Source organism: Cyclopterus lumpus, chromosome 19, assembly GCF_009769545.1.
Source record: "Cyclopterus lumpus isolate fCycLum1 chromosome 19, fCycLum1.pri, whole genome shotgun sequence".
NCBI lineage: Eukaryota > Metazoa > Chordata > Actinopteri > Perciformes > Cyclopteridae > Cyclopterus > Cyclopterus lumpus.
Genome location: NC_046984.1, coordinates 2,516,304 through 2,536,929, shown reverse-complemented (window position 1 = coordinate 2,536,929; position 20,626 = coordinate 2,516,304). Strand labels below are relative to the sequence as shown.

Here is a 20,626-nt window from a genome sequence, read left to right as displayed (position 1 = left end):
CTAATCAACAGCAATAATAAATATCTTTTATTTGCCCAAATCTGTTATCAGTTGTGCCAGGGTTTAGTCTGCAAAGATGGAACATCTTTTTTACTTTGAATAGAATGACATCAGCATTTGGATATTGTGCAACAAGTGGCAATACACACCACACACACAGCTGCTGAGCAGAGGACAAGCACACACACACACACACACACACACACACAACTATAATACCATGCACGCATGCACACAACACCCCTGCACACACTGTTTGTTGCCGCTCTGTGTCTCAGACAAACACGTTACTGCCATTCAGGATGACAGCGTTTTATATGTACGAAAACAGATGCATACCTCTGTAGGATAACTTATTCTACCATGCGTCTCAGTATACACTAAGTTTAAATCTACACTCAGTCCTCAGTATTTCTGAAACTAAGCAATCTGCCAACAAAGCCGGGGAAGAAGAAGACTGCGAGCAAGAAAACACGGATGCAAACAATGCAAATTTGAAGTAAGGTCAGCCTTGAAAATGTTATATTAGAAAATAAATGCATCCAACGAGCTACTCGCTGGTCCTCAAAGATGCACGCATTGTAAACAGAAACGTTAGCTTCCACAGGGCACCTTTAACTTTCTTACAACATAAACTATTGCATGTCATTCAGAGGCAGGCTGTTCTCATTCAATGTCCGCAGCTATACTTATTAAAAGTAATGCACTATAATTCATATAAATATCCCACGGGATCAACTTGTATGTAACAGCGAGCCCGGACAGGCAAAGTAGTTTAAAGAGCAACAAAGTGCATGTAGGAAGGTTGGGTTGGATGGGCGTGTCTAAAAAAAGAGAATGCCCATTGTTTCGACAGCCCATAGTCCCACAAATGTCCCACTGGACTGAGAGCCTGTTATCCGGAAACAAAGGACCATTTGTCCTGCTCCAAAAATACACACCCTCCATGCAAGACACCGTAGCACATGGCAAATTATAATGCAGAATGATGTAATCGGACTACATGATTTTTCTTTTAGTGGCAAGGGGATGAGCCCTCTTATTACTCGCTGTCTTTGTCGGTTGGGTTGGTTGGGTTCAGGCACGAGGGGGCAAGATCAGTAAAATCGAGTATCAGGGCAAATCAACCAAAGGCAGAGTAAGGATGTGTGTGACAGCGGCATTACTCCTGGGTCACCGCTGTATGAAACCATTCATACTGCAATCAGAACAACAGCAGAGAAGGAGCGGAAGAGGAAGCATTAGGCATGAACGTCCTTACCAAATAAGGATATCCTATGTCTGACAAGAACTCCCAGTTTGCAGAAAAGACTGGAAAAGTTTCAATGGAAGTAGAGAGGAGGAGGTAGAGAGGGAAGCGGAGAAAAAAAAGATAACAGAAAGGTGTGAGATAATGAATCCAGACAGAGACAGAGGGAGAGCAGGGGAGATATAAAGGCCCACAGCCTTTACACAAGTAGTCAATTTGAACATACAGTCAAGGTCTTGTTCAACAATACAACATGAGTGCGAGCGCTATAACCTGAAACTCTGGCATCACTGGCTTTCCATCTATCTATTGTTGTGTCATTTGGCACACTCACCTGGTCACCATCTCCTTCTCCTTGTTGGAGGCGTGGCCTCCGCTGCTGATTGGATGGATGGCTGTGGACAGGAAGTACAGCCGGTGGTTTTTAAAGTACTGATCCACCAATGGCAAGACGACCTGAGGGATGGACGGTATAAATACACCGAGGTATGACTGTCGGGCTGTGTTCGAAATCGCAAACCAACATGCTGCATACTGCATAGCACAAACAACAACAAATACACTTTCCACGGTCAAAGTAAACCAAAATATCAAACTGATTGGTGAATCAAATAACAGGAAGAGTTCTGACCTTTCCAAAGAACTTAATCTGTTGTTCATGAGGAATCTTCTCCCCCTTCGGTCTTGTTCCCAGATCTAAATGACGAGTAGACAATCAAAGACAATAAGGTCTGAATAGATTGACAAGGGGGCCTTCATCCGACACATTGCCACAGGTGTTTGAGCTAGGAGCAAGATGTTTTATCTCATTCCCAAAATTATTTATGCAGTTCAATTTGTGGGGCAAAGTCCATGGAAAAGAGTATTCAGTGTGGCAGCTGGTGACCCCTTTAAGGAACAACTGCTAGAAGCCACTGTGTTCTCCAGCAGCCACCCACTACGTGCTTTCTTTTGTCATTTAGGTACTGCGTCACCTTCCTCTGAACCAGCACTATGATTCCACACCAGAGGTCACTTACGTATACTACAGTATGACAGCATGAGCTTTGCATTACATTGACTTCAAAACTCAGTGAGTAACAGAAAAGTCTCACCAAACTCCATCATGTGCTGGTGTGCCTGGTCCACGTATGTGATGAGCTGCTGGAGGAAGGTGTAGGCAAATCGTTTCTCGATAGCTGGAGTATCCAGCTCCTGTGACTTCACACCTCTGGAAACAACAACACACACACACACACACACACACACACACACACACACACACACACACACACACACACACACACACACACACACACACACACACACACACTTAAAGGAATGATGCTATGCCCTTGTAGCCTCTCAGGCGCCTGCCAGGTGACTTCAATTAAGACCCTGAGGATTCAGGGTTTAGGGGAGACACAGGGATTGGGACATACACACTGTTACACACACACTGTAGTATGTCATCAGGCTAATCTCAAACCTCATATTTCAACCGCTCATACCTCGTTCAAAATTCAAAGGCTATTTTACAGTACATCCAACCTGTGTTCTAAGTGTAAAGCCTACTTCCTACCTGGACACAGTGTAACCGTTGATCTGGAGGAACTTGAGGATGTCTTGTGCTTTTTCTCTGTCTTTGGATTTCTCTTTGGCAGTCAGTGTATCGTAGGGAACCAGCAGAGGATGGTTTCCTCCCCCTGGAGACAACAGCAACAAGCCAGGATGAAAAAAAAAAAAAAGACATGTAAATGTAATGTAAAACACAAGACAACCGGTTGACACAATCCTTTTTACTGGTTCGTAAAGCTTCAGCCTGGATTTTGTTCAGCTCCGACTAAATAAATTGTCTATATATATATTCTGGTTCAAATGCACAATTTCAAACACTAATTTTGTTGTGGTTTCTAGCAAAAAACTGAGTCACCGCCTCGCGGTTGAAATGCTCCGTCAACCAATCCAGTTGCGGTTTACATCCACGTCTGTCCAACCCTGTCTCCTACATAAAGACGTTCCCATACAACTAAACAGTCTCAGTTACGTTTCGAGGGTCACAGTTTTAAACACGTGGTTAATGTTAATTGAAAATACTAAAAAATAAGTATATTTGGAGTCAACATTGACTTTTGGTTTTGCTGGTGAAAGTCCTGTTTTGATGCAGAATCCAGCAACTATGATGAAACATTTTTCCCACAAAACATAACAAACAATGCAGTTTTGTTGAATGGAAATGTTTTAGAAAACCAAGTTAGTCTTTGTAGAACTTATCCTTTTATTCCATTAGACATTTGCGTGAGATTGTCATAATTAGCATACCAATTCCTTTCGCGGCCCAAAACCTCATAGTTCACAGTGATCTTGAACTTTGAACCTTTGACCATCAAATACATTCAGGCATTCCTGCGATTATTGTCTTCACATGAATTGGGAAGGATGGATGTAATAAATGTAAATAGCACTCTTAAAGTGGTGAAATTCTCGCAAATAAGTTCACAACTGAAACCCGTATCCATGGCTTTGTTCATCAAATAACGGAAACAAAATACATTTGGTGGTGATGGCAGAAAAGGAAAAAGGTTTTGGGAAATGCAGTGTGTGCATGTGTTGCGTTATATCCACCTTTGGCTTCCAGCTCCATTTTCTTTTTCCTGGCCCATATATTATGATAATTCTCTGCAAGCAGCTCTGCCATCGACTGGAGAAACACAATAGTAAATATATGTGACTCCGACTGTTACATATCAATTCATCTATCGATCCACAATAACTTCTAATTCTTCTAATATCTGCTACAACCTCAGGGCTCAAACATGCTTGTCTGTATGGGAACACAGTAGCCTACCTGCATGTCTCTGGACAGTGTAACGTTGCTCATATCGATGGGTCTGGGGCTGAAAGCTGGAGCTCCTTCAAAAGACAGCTGTGGAAGAAAGGATACATATTGATGTCACCGTCTCATGTGGTTTTCCTTTTTTCTATATAATCTTCCTCTATAACAAAGTTAGTGTGCGTGTGCATGTTTACCTGGCTGGCCTGTGATATCCTCCTGGACTTGTTGTGGAGGCTGGCAGGGTCGCCCTCTCTGATCCTGTCGGTGCTCCAGCCCCACGAGACCATGGTCTTCAGAGACTCTCTGACCGGCCAGCAATACGCCTCCTTGTCCTGCAAGATAGCAACCAAAGTGTGCAAGATACAGTATTCCCCTGCTATTATTCCAACAAGATTTTCAGTGGCTCAAAGTGAGAGAAGTGAGGTAATGTTCTTCAATTATCACCCTTCCTTCAAAGATAGATTTCAATTTCATCCTTCCTGACCACCGGTCATCCTTCAACCACCGGTCACTGGTGGTTAGCACTGGACATCTTCATCCTGAGATCAGTCCTTTTTTATTTTCTTGCCATGGGCATGGATTCACCCCGCCGGGGGGTCACCACAACAGAAGCCTGCCTCTCAGGATGGGGTGCAGTGTGGCAGAACAGGACTGCTCGGGGGCAGTGGTCCGTTTAATTAATTTCAATTAAATTGTGTTTATTTTGTTTAGCCCGAAATCACAAATTACAAATGTTCCTCTTTGGCTTTACAATCTATAGGCCTACCCTTGGCTCACACATGGCCAGAGGCCACTTGGTCTGCCCTGGCACACAGAGTCTGCTGTGGGACGCCATGGTCCCGACAGGAGGCACCTCCTTTCGCAGCTAGGGTATTGGATCTGGCATCCCGGCCACCTTCAACTGTGGGTCCGTTTTAGGGTCCGACCGGCTGCGAAGCGGCTGCACAGAACTAGTCAGGAGGACTATTCTGAATGCCATAATGCCATCTACCCATCTACAGTACGAATGTAAATGGAGGCTGTTTTCCGACTGGTGTGTGGTTCACAACAAAGGCCCAGTACAGTGCCCCGTGCCTACTGTATTCAGGTCTATGCCATCCCTCCTAGATAAGGGCCGGTCTCCCTCTACCCTGAAGGGGCCGTTCTACCATTGTGTCTCCACGTCATGGGCAACCCTGAGAGGTGTGCCCGTGGAGGATATATGTGCTGCAGCCTCAGGGACACCACCGAGCACATTTACCAGACACGAGAGTGAACGTTGCCCCCCTCACAGACTGGGTGTGGTTCTTCAGCCAAGTTCCTCTGCTTGATCCATACGAGGTAGGCTCCTTGGGATTCCTCGTGACTCTGTTGATATAAGTCATCCAGTGCTAAGCACGGCCTCTGGCGGTCAGGAAGGATGAAATAGAATGAAAGCTACGGATGTAACTATGGTTCTATGAATCCTGGATGACCGCCAGAGTTCTTGGTTGGACTGATCTCAGGATGACGGCTGAGGTCATCCGAGGTCACAGGCTCGACCTGTGTGTACGCGAGACGGAAGATATCCGGTGCTAAGCACCACCTCTGGCAGTCATCCAGGATTCATAGACCCGTAACTTTTGCTTTCACTTATGTCATGAATATTAGAGAGGAAACTTATTTAAATCAGACTAAATGTATCACCAGAATTATTATTAATTTTCTTTCACTTGCCTCATAGGGCTTTGCTAATGTCTCCTTGCCGGCGGTCTTCTTCTTCCCTTTCTTTGCTATCCCGTTGCTACATATCTTGGCACGTTGCCGCCACCTTTCCACCCGTGGAATAGTGTGAAAATATTGGAAGGAATGTGTACCGCATCACCTGCGTCCTTCTGCACGTGAGCCACTCATAGAAATAGTTCTCCATCGCTGTAGATTGAAGTTAACTACAGCCATGGTAGGCAAGTGCTTGGGCAAACAGGGGTCTAAATCTGCCTAGTTAACCCTAAAGCTTGGTATCCAGACTCATGCCAGGCTAATGATAAACGATACACCAGAAGCAGGATTCCGTGAGCTGACATAAAACCCCATTGCCAACCTGTTTGTTGGCAAGATCCGGCTCACTATGAGGGAGACTGTGCTGAGACACAGCTGAAAGTTAAAAGTCAAAATGGCATTTTTGCCAAAACAATGAGATCATTGAAGGCAGACAGCTGCATGCAGAGTACCTTCTCAGAGAGGCCTTTGTATGGTTTCAGTAAAGAGTGGCTCTTGGAGATTTCACATGTCTGTTCCCCATATGACCAGCCATTGGAAAACTATAAAACATAAAGAATAGAGGTTTGAGATTTGGATTTAATATTCTTGCAGTGTATTGCATCTTCTAAAAAAAAAATCTCCCACAATGTTATGTATGACATGAGAACGTCGCCTCCTTACCTTTTCTATACACCACTTCTCATGGTTGTGCTCTGCATATCTGGTTATGAAATAGTCCAGTTTCTCTGGGACGGTCACACTGAAAAAAAAATGAAAAAAAGTAAAGTAATATGTGGGTTCACCTGCTTTCAAAGCCGAGACAACAATCCTCGGAATGTATTTTGATAACTGGTAAATCATTGACACTTTATGATATCGAAATTTAGATCTGCACCGTAAGACAACTTTCTCAATAACATAGCAAAGAAGAAATTAATATGTTGTAAATACTTGGTAGTGTCTGCAGGCTGTGGAGTGAAGTTTCCCTCTGAGTCCATGGACGACTGTTTCTCCATCATGGCCATGTAGTTAGACTCCATGTAGTCTGGAGGCAGAGCTCCAGCCACAGCACTGAGACATGGTAGCGCCAGCTTGAACAGCTCCTGGTCATACCGCTACACCGTGAAGACACATACACAGTAGGCGGCTTTAGCCATCCTTGGACTGCAGTGCACTTCCACTGCACAGGGCTAGGGGTCACCCACATAACCACAGGCAGCACAACAGGCTGTATATATTTTCTTTTTTCCATAATTGCATATGCAGTCACAGTATGCAGTAAACACACTGGGAAAGGTCAGCCAAAAGAAGCAATATGGGGCTTTAAAGACGTGGTGGGGTAGGTCGAACAAAGAAATGCTACAGTGTTGGTTGCAATATGGGAGAAGTAGGGTTCAGCGTTTTTTGGAGCTTGAGCCATACTGAACTTTTCTAGTTCTTTTATAAATCTGTCCCATGCGACAAAAATCCGAAGCACCCCTGACACATTCACTTATTGTCTATTATCTTATATGTATCGTCTAATTCATTTCATTTTCATTTTTTAAAGGCCTAAACTGGAGCCTTACCTTGCGTGACAGAGCGTCAAAGATTCCCCAGAACAGTTTCCTGGAGAGGTGAAGCTCTTCGTCTGATGCAGCTCCAAAGCTGCCCCAGCCTCCAGCCAGGCAGTAATACTTCCAACAACGCTCATAGTGATTGGTCAACAGCTGGGTAAAGTCAAGGGGACATATATCAACACTCTGCTGGCTTTAGGAACCATTTTCAATGAAACAGTGCCGCCGTTGGCACAAATTCACACTGCAAGATTCGCTGGTCCATGATCATGTTTTCAGTACAACTGAAATCAGAGCTGCTGATGCAAAGGAAGTGCACTTGTAAGAAAATAATTTTGTTGGTGACAACTGGATGAGCTAAAGTATAATCGCACTTTTGAAACGATGGGTCAGAGATAACTGCAACATGCTGCTCACCTTCAGAGGCATCTTGGTGTGTTCATTAAGCAGAGGGACGTCGAACACCAGCCTCCTCAGCAGATGTTGCATCATCGAAGGCCTCAGCTTACTGCACATTATTAAGACAGCGTACATTAGTTGGTTATCTCCACCGCCGCACAGAAACAGGATCAAGAAAACAACTTGTAATACAAATCAGATCTTTAAACACAATAAAGTAGAAAATCAGTAAATGACAAGCAAATACATTATAATAGAAACTAAAAGAGGAAGTGCTTCACAAAGATGCATCTATGAAAATGAAGAATTACAGAGTTAGGGAATTAAATAAATGAGAATATAGTGATCAGTAGTAGCAGTCAGGTTGAAGCCAGAGGTGTTAAGAGTGAGCAACTGTTTATCTTCTCTCAGTCTTACCCACAAGCGGCCAGCAGACACTCCTCGATGGCGTCCCTCTGGGCCTTGGTGAGGCAGCAGCCTTTGGACAGGCGGTAAACCGTGTGGAGGAGGGAGTCGATCAGCGAGGCAAACGGCTCCGTGCCCGCAAACAGTGGAGCACATTTGGTCAAGAGAGGCAACACGGCCGTGCACAGATACCTGTTGAGGGCAAGGGCCATGTCTGTGGCACTGAGGGCCACCTGACGCCAATACAGAGAAAGGAGAAGACGAGAGGACAGACAGAGAAAAGGTGTGCGATCAGGTTTGAGCTGAGGAAAATGTGCATTTCAGGGGCAGTGGGATTAAAGAGGGGCCACTATACATTACATTATTCTTATTATTACATTACATTTGACATTGTCTCCAGTGGTGCCAAAAATGTGCAGGAAATTAAGTATTTAACTCCCCCCGATTAAACACTTCATCTCCTGCATTCTCTTGAATTGTTCCGCATCAATTTATGGTCAATTTAATGATTTTTTCATTGGAAAATATAAAATTCAGGCTGCCGGTAACAATTCAAAAATATATTAGGCTCTCAGACATTCTGTAATATCTGTCACAAATATTTATTATGCATCAACTTCTTTTATTGAATGTTATCTGTGCTGAGTCAACACACTTGCGTGTATTATTTACTTTTTCTTCCTCTCTTGATTGTGGAAGTTACACCTTTAAATGTGCAACAATACATTAATTATGTTTAAGTTACTCATACACTTTAATACTTTAATAAATCATGTGTTTTGGACACATTTCTTGAAATGTTCAAAACTTTCTGCACATTCACAATATATTCCACGTATCCTGTGTGCCTTCAGCCTCCAGACAGCCACCTCCCTTAGAGCCAATCAAATGCCAGTATGTGAGGTCATCTTGGAGATGAAAGCTTCACATCGGAATTATTCTAACAAGTTTGCTCAAATATTGGTCGGGACAATATGCAAACTTACACCCTCGTTGCCAACGAGCTAATGATTGTCTACTTACATAGGCACAAATCAACGCTAGCCAAACCAAAACCAAAACAAGTATAGACTAAAAAGATCCATAGAGCTGAGAGAAACTACAGAATTTATTAAATTTAAGGAAATATTAAAGGGCAACAAAGAAACAGCAGTTTTCACACACACACTTACAGTGTCCAGAGAGGCAGCGGCTCTCAGGTCCGGTAAGAAGCCGACTTCCAGCAGGTGCAGCAGGAAGTTTTGGTCTTCTATACCGTAGACTCTGTCCAGGAACAGGACCATGGCTGCTTTATGGTCTGGACAGAATCCAGCCGACATATCCGGCTCCACCACCAACCCGTCTGTGCATGCAGAGGCAAACACATAACACATAACACACACACACACACACACACACACACACACACACACGCACACACAAAGATTTAACAATCAAAAAAAAAAAAGTCGCTGCTTTTTATTTGTGTTTGCTCATTATTAACATTGATCCAATACTGGACCTGTTTACCTTCAGAAATCCTGTGTTATGCATGTCAGATGCCGGGTGCTGCAGGGTGTGCTTACCTTTAGCCAGGTTGGGCATGGAGAATGGAATGCTGATAACTCCCACCAGGTCTTCAATAGGAATCAGAGACCTCAAAATTGCTCTGATGCGGATCGCTTCACCTTTACCAGCATGTATTAACTGAAACAAAATAGGTTAGGTTAGTGTGGGTCTGTATGAGTCTGTGTGTGTGCATGTGTGTGTGCGTGTCTGTGTGCGTGTGCGAGTCTGTGTGTGTGTGTGGGTCTGTGTCCGTGTCTGTGTGTGTGTGTGCGTGTGCGAGTCTGTGTGTGTGTGTGTGGGTCTGTGTGCATGTCTGTGTGTGCGTGTGCGTGTGCGTGTGTGGGTCACTCACATGCATCTCTGGAGCACAGCGGCCCAGCAGGTCAATGAGAGCAGCATAGAAGGTCATGATGGCGTTCCCCATGTGGATGGTATCATCTTCCTCTTCTTCCAGCATGTCACTGCTACACACACACACACACACACACACACATGATGCTACTACATAGTCCAGACCACTCGCATCTCAAACAGGCCAGGTGGCTTTTCCCATAATTCATTACTCAAGCAACAGATGAAACAGTGTTTCTCTCCATTCAGTCAATTTTAAAACACATAACTGGGGTGGATAATACCTGTGTTTAGGTTGAAACAGATACCTTTGGGGCATTTACAATAATACAGATTTGTTCTTCTAGTAAAGAGTAAACATCGCTATAAAAGAAGCGACGACGTTGTCTTACAGTGTCTTGCTGCTCTCAGACGTGGGGGAGGGACCGTCTCTGGAGAGATCCTGAGAGATCTTAATGGCTTCCTCCATCGCCGCCAACAACCCATCACCACCTTCACCCCGAAGAGCCGGGCCAAAACATTCCGGTCGGCGAATCAGAAGCCTCACCACGACATTGGCATTCTCCTCCACACTCTCCCCTAGCACACGGAGCAGCAGAGGTGTTCATGACAACACACACCACATACACATGCACACGTCGACAAAGAGGGGCAACAGTTTTTGTCTGAGAGGAACAGATGTGACCGCCAATATATTCGACTGTGGGAAAAGGGACTTGTGAATTCACCGTTGCAGAAGACGGCAAAGCGCAGGAAGTCGAGGTAGCGTTCGCCCTCCACGGGGTTCCAGCCAATGTCCGGGTATCCATTACGCACCAGCATCACACAGCTCTGCAGCCCACAGCCGGCCAGGTACTGCACCACCTGCACAGGCAGACAGAGTGGCACTATCTATGACGACCATGTCTATGATGCATCATAAACATACATATAATGCATTATAACACTGTATAATCATAGTTATAAGCACTTCACCATGCTTTATAACAATAATCATAACACATTATAATGCATTTCATTAACTATGTATGAGTGCTTATAGCTATTATCATACAGTGCAATAAGCAGATTGTAAGGTATTATAAGTAAGTTTATAATCCAGTAGAGACACAAACACACCATCTACTGTTGGTGCCCAGATGAATCCTCTGCAGCCATTATTCCTCTGAAATACAATTCTGTATTTTGCATTTGATTCAATTCAACTCAACTTTACTGATGCACAAAAGAAATTTGGGTTTGGAGAAGTGCAAACAGACAAGAAACAGACAGACATTTCCAAGCACTGGAGCAGTTTAGGACTATGTTGGACTGAAGGTGTCATAATATATGAAATAGATAAAAGTCATCATACAATAATGATAATACGTGAATAAGGAAATAGTCCATATGGCATTAAGGCATTTAGGTATTTCTGTTTTTCCCTGTGCCATGTTCCAGATAGAGGACAGGATTGTCTTGCAGGTCCGAATGTATCTGGAACTGGAACACTGTTGCCCCATGACATCACAGGGCTTTGCCCTGACCAGCTGCTCAAAGAATGAGACTGAGCCTCGGAGGGGCGGTCCAGGGATCACTAAGGTTCAGAGACGCAGATGAACGTGACGTTAGGAAAGGATGCTCTTACAGGCATTAGTGTAGAGAATAAGGGGGTCTAGAACGCACCCTTATGGTGAGGGTGTGCTGGTGTACAGCGTATCTGACTGAGGTCTATCTGTTAAAAAATCCATAATCCATAAATAGGAGCCTTCTTCCAATGAAACAACCGTTGGGTGTGTGGGTGTGTGTGTATCGATGTTTGTAAACCTCACCTTCTCCAGGTCTGGCTCTCTTAAAGCCAGGGCCAACTCATTATTATCCATGACGGATGCTGCAGCCACATCCAGAGGAGTAGATCCTCGCATGGAAGGAGATGCTGAGGGGAGGAGAGAAGGAAAAGATATAATAAATATAAATACACCTAAGAGGATAGGGAGTCGTTTACTAATAAAACAACTGTTCCTGGATACAGCACTGTTGGATACACAGCACTGTTCTGACAACGCTGTCTGTGGGTAATAAGGGATGAAGCTGTAAAAACAAATTAGCTTTCCCAAAATACCCAAAGCCTTGACCGAAAACAGCACACGGTTTCTCCATGGACACACAGGAACATGCTGGAACACAACTCCCGGCCTAGAAGCAACAACAGTGGTGAAAGCAGTTGGGAAGGAGCGAGCAGAGGGTCTTCATCGTCAAACGTCACACTCTATTCACTCTTTACACTCTACACTAGAGGTGCTAACGAGAACCACATGGAGGTTTCCAGCTTTAAGTCATTCATAAACCCTTTATTGATTAATTGCTAAAGGTTTCACCAGGAATCCTTTCAGAGGGTTCTACCTAGAACCCAACAGAAAGAGTTTTGTTCCAGCCAGAACCGCTTATGCAGAGAACCCTTCTATGGTTTATTGGTTCCACCAAGAGCCCTCTCTGGAGGCTCTAACTTTCCAGCTTTTAAGGGTGTCAACAAGAACCTGGGGGGGTCTACCAAGAACCCTTTTACCCTATTAATTTCCAAGGGTTTCATCTAGAACCCACAAAGAGGTTCAATTGAAAACCCTTTTATAGACCTAGGGTTTTATCTTGAACCTACCCAGGGAGTTCTACTAAGAACCATTTTATATTCCGAGGGGCTCATCTAGAAAACTTTTATATTCAAAGGGTATCATCTAGAACCCATCTAGGGTGTTCTACCGAGGTCCCTTTTATATTCCGTGGGTCCAATTTCTTCCAAAAGCAAAGAAAATACACCACACTATATGTTTGTTTGAAGAAGTATTGTCCTTGACATGGACACTGCACTGCATTTTATAAATGACTGTACAGCTGTCAGCAATGACGCAAAATGATGATGATTCATCTCATAGAACAATAGATCAACCCTTCCCTCTCAACACATGCTAACTGTTTCAATGTTCCTCATCAGTCACACAGCAGCGCTCACGGTACTCCCACAAATGTTCACGCTTTGATTGAACCACAGCCCCCGATCATCCAGTCGCTCATATGGATGTAAAGTGAATACAGTGAACTGTAAAGATGGACGGGGACTTCTCAGTGGAGAAGTACAAACAAAAGAAAGAAAGAACACAGAGGCAGCAGGTACAGCACACATCACACACTCACCAAGCCCGACACTGCTGTTCTCCAGCAGGTAGCTGAGATGGTCAAACATGGCTTTCTGGTTCTGGCGGCTGATTCGGCAGAAGTAACAGAGAAAACGACAACAGTTGGCCACCATCTTAGGAAAGGTGATTTCCTGCAAAAACATATTCTTCATGTCAGACAAATTCCATGCAGTGATATTGTCTCCTCTGTATAAATGGCATATTGTCAATAAAGGTGTATTACATGTTAAATGCTCTTTCACAAAGAATTTTTAATTCATACATTTTCAAGAAAAAGTGACAAATAAAATACCTTTCATCTAGACATCTCTATTTAGATAAGGTGGATCGTTAATGACAATAATCACATTTACACAACACACACAAGAGAGAAACCACATCTGCACAAAATGTAAAGAGAGACACAAGCTTGTGATTCAGTTAAGCTGGTCCTGGTTTTGGCTCCGCAGTCCACACACTTCCTACCTTGGAGTCTCCTCCACTGAGTACGTTGACCATGACCTCCATGACAGTCTCATGCATCCCCAGAGCTCTCATCAGGTTAGGATGTTGGTAGAACACCTTGTTGTTCATGATATCACTGCGGAGGAAGGAGGAGGGGCTAGTTAAAAGCTTAGTGCGGTGTTTTGTCATTAGGGCTCTAACCAGGTTTATAGTGGAAGCACTGACTTAACGAGGCATGTCATACACAGCATCTCACAGTAAAAGTGTTTTACAAACCCACCGATTTCTGTTTTCCTCGTATTCTTAGTATTTAATGTGCGGCTACATACCGTATATAAGACATAGCATGTTCAAATTATTCATTAGTCTTTTGTTTTCTAACAAATGTAAATTCACAGATGAGTGTTCTCACCCCAGCCCTCTGATCATCAGCTTCTCCTCCTCTCTTCCCATACGGACACTCAGCAGAGATCGGATCTGACCCAGAGCGGCCAGCAGGTTGATGGTGTCCTCGATCGAGACTGAGTTTATTGTGTAGGTCTTAGGAAGAGCGCGCACCTGGACAGATAAGGACATATTCATATCTTTCCAAACTGGCTGCGGAGGTCCACACATGTCCGTCACATTTCATCACTGCGAGAAGCTGTTCAGACTGAGCTGGAAAGTCTGTTAGCAGTCACCATGCACTAATCAGAAGATCTGCGGATCGATCCCCGGCTCCCCGAGTCCATGTCGATGGTGGCACCTTGCATGGTAGCCCCTCCCATCAGTGTATGGATGGGTATGAATGTTGCTATATTTAGAGGATGCAGATGACCATTAGGCCCTACTGTGTCATATTCTAATATAACGATGTAAACAGGGTATTCAATGGAATGGCGTCTCTTTTAAAAGAAAAACACACACATACACATACACAAGCCCAAACCTACCTGTCCTCCAATGCCGTCATACTGGCGGTGCAGCAGGACAAACATGGCTCTGACCAGCTCTGGATCCTCAATAACCGACTCCTGAGCCCAGCGGACCATCGTGTCAGAAATCAACTGCTGTAACGTACCTGCAGAGACAGAATTAGGGGAAAAGCACGCACAAATGCATTTATGCTCCACGCGTAGTTTGTTGCAGTATTTTCTGAAATGCCTGCAGGCGAAACCACAACAAAATATTCTGTGAAGAAGATTAATGAAATAATTTGATTCCGGTGGAAAAATATAAACTCAAGAGTAGCTTTCTAAGATCTCCTGCTCTTAAAGCATTCAAAAACCAACTGGTCACCTTTCTAAATCATTATTTTACTTCTGAAATTTCAACTATTTGTTCGAATGAACGTGTGTACATGTGTACATCCCACTGCTCTCTGTCTGTCTGTGGATCAGCGGGTGCAGAGGACTTACTGGGCTTCCTTTCTTTTTTCTCCTTCGGCAGGCTGCCCATCTTCTTCTTCAGGTAAGCCACTTTCTCCACCAACGACATGAGGCGTCCCCTGATGGTGAAGTCACTGTCTCCGTCTATCCCTGCCTCCTCATCCAACTCTATACCTGACAGAACGGAGAAATCAGTACACTGTGCATACCGTATGTTTGTAGTACACAATATATACACTTTCTTCTTCTTCTTCTTATTGATCCCTATTGATCTCTGTGTGCCGATTGGTGGTTTACCACAGTGCCTCATCAGGTCCTCGTGGAAGTCGAGCAGCTGTTCTCGGATGTCATCGGGACAGGGACACTCCTGCTTCTCATCCTTAAAGTTCAGCAGCATGTTGATCTGCAATGACACACGCCGGAGTGACTGTGATACGACAACCACTGGGATCACATCACGGAAATCCAACACGCACATTTGTTCATGGGCTCTGGCTGTTGGGGCCGTGTTCCCTGACAGGGGGTGCATTCAAGCATTCAATGTGTCCAGCGTTTAGGCGATACATCAAAAGTTTTCTTCTCTGATACGCTTCCTCTACTTTGTATTATTATCCTTCTGCATGCTCTACTCCCGCAGAACCTATCCCCCCTGCACTGTTCTGTCCCCCCGGACCAGGGCTCTTTCTCCTTCAGAGGGGTTCCTACCTGCTCCTGTGGAGGAGATCGGAACTCCTTGGTCTTCTTGGCAGTGAGGGCTGCAGACATGTTGAGCGCCAGCATCACCTCATTGTAGCGGAAGCGCTGGTTGTCCTGGAGACAGGCCACAAAGTCGTCGGAGAAGGCCACCACCGCTTCAATGCGATGACGCACCTGGCAGTCACACAGGTACTGCAGCACGTGGCACATCTGCACACAGACACGTGTTGGGTTAATGACATGTTGTGATGAAAAAGGTTTGTATGCCAGAGTGCATCTCCATTACTAAAAAAAAGCTGTTTATTTCACACAGAGACAAAAAGGCAGTTGCCTGTTACTGTTATTTGATTTTTTCTGTAACTTCAAATACGTTCTATCACACGTAAAACCAAATGTTGATATTAAAACATGTGATTCTATATTGGGTTTTCTATAACTTTAAGGAGAGCTTCTTTATCAGTAAGAAAAAAAAGTAAAATGTGACAAGAAAAACAATGCATGTTACACAGATTTTAAAAAGCACTATGTTTGTAATCTAATATAGTAAACGAGTTAGAAACTGAATGAACTGAGTGTCACCTGGAGTTTTACAGGTTCGGGTAGCTTCATCTGTAAGAGTCCTTCTTTAGGCATGCTGCGCCCTCCATCCTCAGTCTCCTCCTTCACCGCCACCGTGTGCGTGACCTCCTGACCTTCTCGCCCTTCAGAGAACACAGACGGCTCAATCAGCCTGAGGATGTTCTTCAGATCTCCACTCTGGAAGACTCCCATGATGAGCAGGGTGTAGAACAGCTTGATGAGAGGGACGAAGAGAAACTCTGTGCTGCCTCCTATTGGATCCCGCACGTGCATGCTCCCTTCCCGCACCGCCTCCGTGAGCATCTCGATGGTTTTCATCTTCAGTACGTCTAAGGGGAACTCAGGGCTGTACTGGAAACAGTCTCCTGATCCGGTGTTGCGATGCGACGGTCCGCCCCCACAAACAAAACTCGGGGATGAAAAGTGCATTCTGGGTCTCAGGGAGGTGCTGAGGCCGATGCCTGGCAGGCCATGTTTCTTCTTCTCATCGGGGAACAAGGTGATGCTCTTGGTTTCGTCTGTCATGGGAACAATGTACTCGTTGTTCATCATGAGGCGAGCCGTGGTGTAGCTGCTCAGGTGGATGTCGATGAGGAGGTCGTAGTAGCCCGTACGGAGCAAACCTGAGGGTGAGAGACAGAAGATACATTTAAACTGTCATCGAAAACATGAACCCTTAATCTTACCATTTATTACCATTCTTATTAATGCACAGAATACACCCAATGCCTGGTAATACCATGTACATGAATTTATTCTCTATATAGGTGTTTATAACCACCAATGAATGTATCCTCCTAACAAGTATTATGTGTGTGTGCATTAAAAGCTAAAATAGGTTATTCCTCTGTGTCACAAAGCTCTATTGTTATAACAAAAAGTACTAAAACACATCAACGAGCCACACTGTTGCACTGGATGACATGTTCCTTTGTCACCATTGTATTTTGACTCAATCCCACATCCGGCATCCTTCTGCCACAAATAGTCACTAGAGAGTTTATGTGAATTAATCCATCGCTGAAAATAGTCCCAACACATGACATAATACCTCCTATTTGAGTAATGTGTGTTAAATAGTAGAACATTATTGAGCCTATTTTTATTTATTTTAAATGAAACTACATATTTGTGAGCAGTTTTTTTTTTTAGCACTTGAGCCATGGACAGAGTAGAGAATTCAGAAAGTATTGAGCATGGGACACATTATTGGCTTAGGTCTTTTCATAGTATTTGTTGACAATAAAAAACAGTATAGAGTGATTTCCTTTTCATTGTATTAATTAAAACAGAGCATAAAGTTATTCCGGCCTGCATCATACAATTATGATCCGTAAGTGTCTGAAATGTCAATTGCCTTCTTAGTATGAAGTACACTATTGAGAGATTAGTGCATGGTCTATGGCTTTAAGGATGGGCTCTGGATGAGTATTACCTGACCTGCGTATATCTCAGGGTCAGGCTCTAATGCCTTGCATGTTACCTGGCATGTACTTATTCTCTATAGCCTGCAGGAGCTGTGCCTCGTCTACGTGGGAGCAGAGGGCGTGTGCCACCCGGTTGTTTCCCAGAGCACAGATTGCCGAATACAGTCTGAGGGTATGGTAGTGAAACTTTAATAGGTCCCTCTGCTCTGACAGCTCCAAGATATCCACCGACCTGGACAACACACACAGAGAGACACACACACTGCATGAGTAATGAGAGTGCAGGGAAAAGGAAAACAAATGTGTGTGTGTGTGTGTGTGTATATACACATGTGTTTCTGTGTTCTTGTACATGTGCTACATTGTGAGGACTGAAACAAGTAAAAGGTGGACTTAGACAAAAAAGAAATTGGCCTTGGCAAATAAGGGGGAGGGGTTTAAATATGACATTGGGCCAGCAAAAAAAAAGAACAGTGGGCAGATCTAGGCTACATGTTTTATGGGCTGCTGAGACAAAGACAAAGAGGACAGCTGTGTTGGCCTAAAATGCAGGTAAGCCCACTGGGAAAAAGCCTGGTGAGCCAGATGGTCCACCCCTGATGTGTGTGCGTATGTTTGTGTGTGTGTAGACGTGGGTACTCCACTTGTTCTCCTCAGGTATGTGCAGAGACATGAACTGCAGAGGTTCGTTACACTGGACCAGCCAGCCATGTCTGTCATTCACTCTGGATGCTGACACCTGAAGAAAAAAATATATATATAACAATCTGTTAGCACTTCATTTCATGTTCAACCCACTGTACAGCGCAGCAGGCACGTAGCATGCTGCCCATACGCAGGAATATAATATGGAAGAGTCATAAAACTAACCCAGCATCATTTTCATACTGTCTTTATAGAAACAAGCATTAGTAAGGCATTCCCAGTCAATTTGAAATGATCCAAAAATCAGTCAGGCAATCAGTTTTCCTATTCAAAACCAAGAATAGCGAGTTAATTCTAAGAAGGGTCTTGTGCTGCATGCGAGTAAGATAAATGGAAGATAGAAGCTTTCCCAATTGTTAGTACAACAGTCAGCCTGTATATGCCTTTGTTCTATACATTTCTAAATATGTGATTTTTTTCTGATATAGTATATCCGCCAAAACAAAAGCACAAAAGAGCCAGAGAATGCAGACATGCTGTTGGAGTTGTACCTTGAGGAAGTGGTTGGGAACGCGACTCCATAACACGGGTGTGAGGAACTGGACATGCAGCCTTGGAGGACACTGAGGAATTGGGTTCTTCCTCTCGCTCTTAAACAGACCAGCTGACAGAGGCATCACATTCTGACAGGAAGCAGATGGGTTGACAAGGATACAACATCACTCTGTAGGATTTGTAACAGCCTTCTGGTTTGATGTGTGTGGAATTAATAATAGTAAAATAGGAAGTCTCAACAAAAAATTCTACATACTTTTGGTTGTGTTTCTTCTGTTTGTTTCTCCATAAATCAATACAACTTATCCCCCCGTTTACCACGAGAAGGCTTTTATTATGAAAGAGCAACAGTAACCTGCCAAACCTCAGACACTTCGCTGCATGTGTGCGTGTCTGTCTCACCTTAATACGGCCCAATTCGAACTGGAAGACATTGGGGCTGGTGGCCTTGGCAAAGACTGCTGGGAACAGCTTAGTGCTGGGCTCCACCTGTGGTGACGAGAGAGAGCTTAGTTACTTAAATCCAAGTGAATCGACGATTAGTTAGTCCCTGTACGCGGCCCAAAATCATTTCTTTTTTTCAGGGTGTGTCGATGTAAATCCCTGATTGGTGGCTGAACAGTCAGGGGCACAAATAAACAATGTAAATAAACTTTCTCTGGTAATTGAAATGTAAATGCCGAGAAAAGGCTTTGTTGTAGCAGTGGTGGGGAAGAAGGAAGACCGCAGCAGATCAAGAACTTGTTCTGAAGGTGTTCAATGTGTTCTATCTGATTGGCAAACAAGCTCTCTAGCCTGATGCTTCATGTTTGCAGAAAAGAAAGAGACATTAGCAAGAAAGCTAATGTGAGTTGTTGATAAAATTCTGTGGCTAATTGTGTGCGGTGATGTCACGTATTACACTGCTTTAATGAAATGATGTGATTGGCTATATGAACTGAAGTTGAATGTCTAGAAGCAGCATTCTGACTGGTTAAACCAATTATAGAGGGTTACATCCTGAAACCAAAGAACCATACAGAGTTGTACGATTTACTGACCATATGTATGCTGTAGCAGAATAAATAGGTTTCAGTTGGACTAACACATATTGGCAAACAGGAGAATGCAGGCTTTAATATAGCTGGTGCCAGACTGCAAAAAAATACATGAGAATAAAGAGAAGAAACTAGGCAGGAAGGAAGGAGGGACATTTTTATGTATGGAGCAAAATGAAAGGAAAACAAATATACAGGATGGGAGTAGATGCAGCAGGAGTTGAGGGGAAGGACCATGCCAAACATGTACCTGGTAGTAGGTGCTGAGTTCTTTCCCGTTGGCTGTAAATGTCAGCAATCCGTTTGTGGTGTCGACCAGGCAGCCGATCTCTAAGCCGTTGTTGTTCCTCCCCTGACCAGGACTGCTGCTGTCTCCAGCCCACACCATGTAACAGTTACTGCGCTTTATACTGAAAACACACACACACACACCATGTAACAGTTACTGCAATTTATACTGAACAACCACACACAAACCATGTAACAGTTACTGTGCTTTATACTGAACACACACACACACCATGTAACAGTTACTGTGCTTTATACTGAACAAACACACACACACAAACCATGTAACAGTTACTGTGCTTTATACTGAACACACACACACACACCATGTAACAGTTACTGTGCTTTATACTGAACACACACACACACACCATGT

General features: G+C 44.0%; 1 protein-coding gene across 1 annotated transcript in view; it reads right to left on the bottom strand.

The window, feature by feature from the left end:
• Positions 1-20,626, bottom strand: part of ryr2a (ryanodine receptor 2a (cardiac)) — a 132,158-nt gene that overhangs the window by 38,260 nt on the left and 73,272 nt on the right. Inside the window, exons 34-66 of the mRNA XM_034559471.1 lie at positions 20,213-20,372; positions 19,328-19,414; positions 18,922-19,053; positions 18,370-18,464; positions 17,782-17,957; positions 16,299-16,921; positions 15,729-15,929; positions 15,321-15,426; positions 15,054-15,197; positions 14,589-14,716; positions 14,069-14,214; positions 13,678-13,792; positions 13,211-13,343; positions 11,854-11,957; positions 10,771-10,906; positions 10,435-10,621; positions 10,044-10,155; positions 9,709-9,829; positions 9,316-9,485; positions 8,156-8,376; positions 7,757-7,847; positions 7,352-7,492; positions 6,735-6,898; positions 6,465-6,543; positions 6,254-6,343; positions 4,259-4,396; positions 4,077-4,154; positions 3,854-3,929; positions 2,811-2,934; positions 2,344-2,459; positions 1,881-1,945; positions 1,584-1,705; positions 1,262-1,311 (exon numbers count right to left, since the gene is read on the bottom strand). Of these exons, the coding sequence (XP_034415362.1) occupies positions 1,262-1,311; positions 1,584-1,705; positions 1,881-1,945; positions 2,344-2,459; positions 2,811-2,934; positions 3,854-3,929; positions 4,077-4,154; positions 4,259-4,396; positions 6,254-6,343; positions 6,465-6,543; positions 6,735-6,898; positions 7,352-7,492; positions 7,757-7,847; positions 8,156-8,376; positions 9,316-9,485; positions 9,709-9,829; positions 10,044-10,155; positions 10,435-10,621; positions 10,771-10,906; positions 11,854-11,957; positions 13,211-13,343; positions 13,678-13,792; positions 14,069-14,214; positions 14,589-14,716; positions 15,054-15,197; positions 15,321-15,426; positions 15,729-15,929; positions 16,299-16,921; positions 17,782-17,957; positions 18,370-18,464; positions 18,922-19,053; positions 19,328-19,414; positions 20,213-20,372 (4,631 nt within the window). The remainder of the gene's footprint in view (positions 1-1,261; positions 1,312-1,583; positions 1,706-1,880; positions 1,946-2,343; positions 2,460-2,810; positions 2,935-3,853; positions 3,930-4,076; positions 4,155-4,258; positions 4,397-6,253; positions 6,344-6,464; positions 6,544-6,734; positions 6,899-7,351; positions 7,493-7,756; positions 7,848-8,155; positions 8,377-9,315; positions 9,486-9,708; positions 9,830-10,043; positions 10,156-10,434; positions 10,622-10,770; positions 10,907-11,853; positions 11,958-13,210; positions 13,344-13,677; positions 13,793-14,068; positions 14,215-14,588; positions 14,717-15,053; positions 15,198-15,320; positions 15,427-15,728; positions 15,930-16,298; positions 16,922-17,781; positions 17,958-18,369; positions 18,465-18,921; positions 19,054-19,327; positions 19,415-20,212; positions 20,373-20,626) is intronic.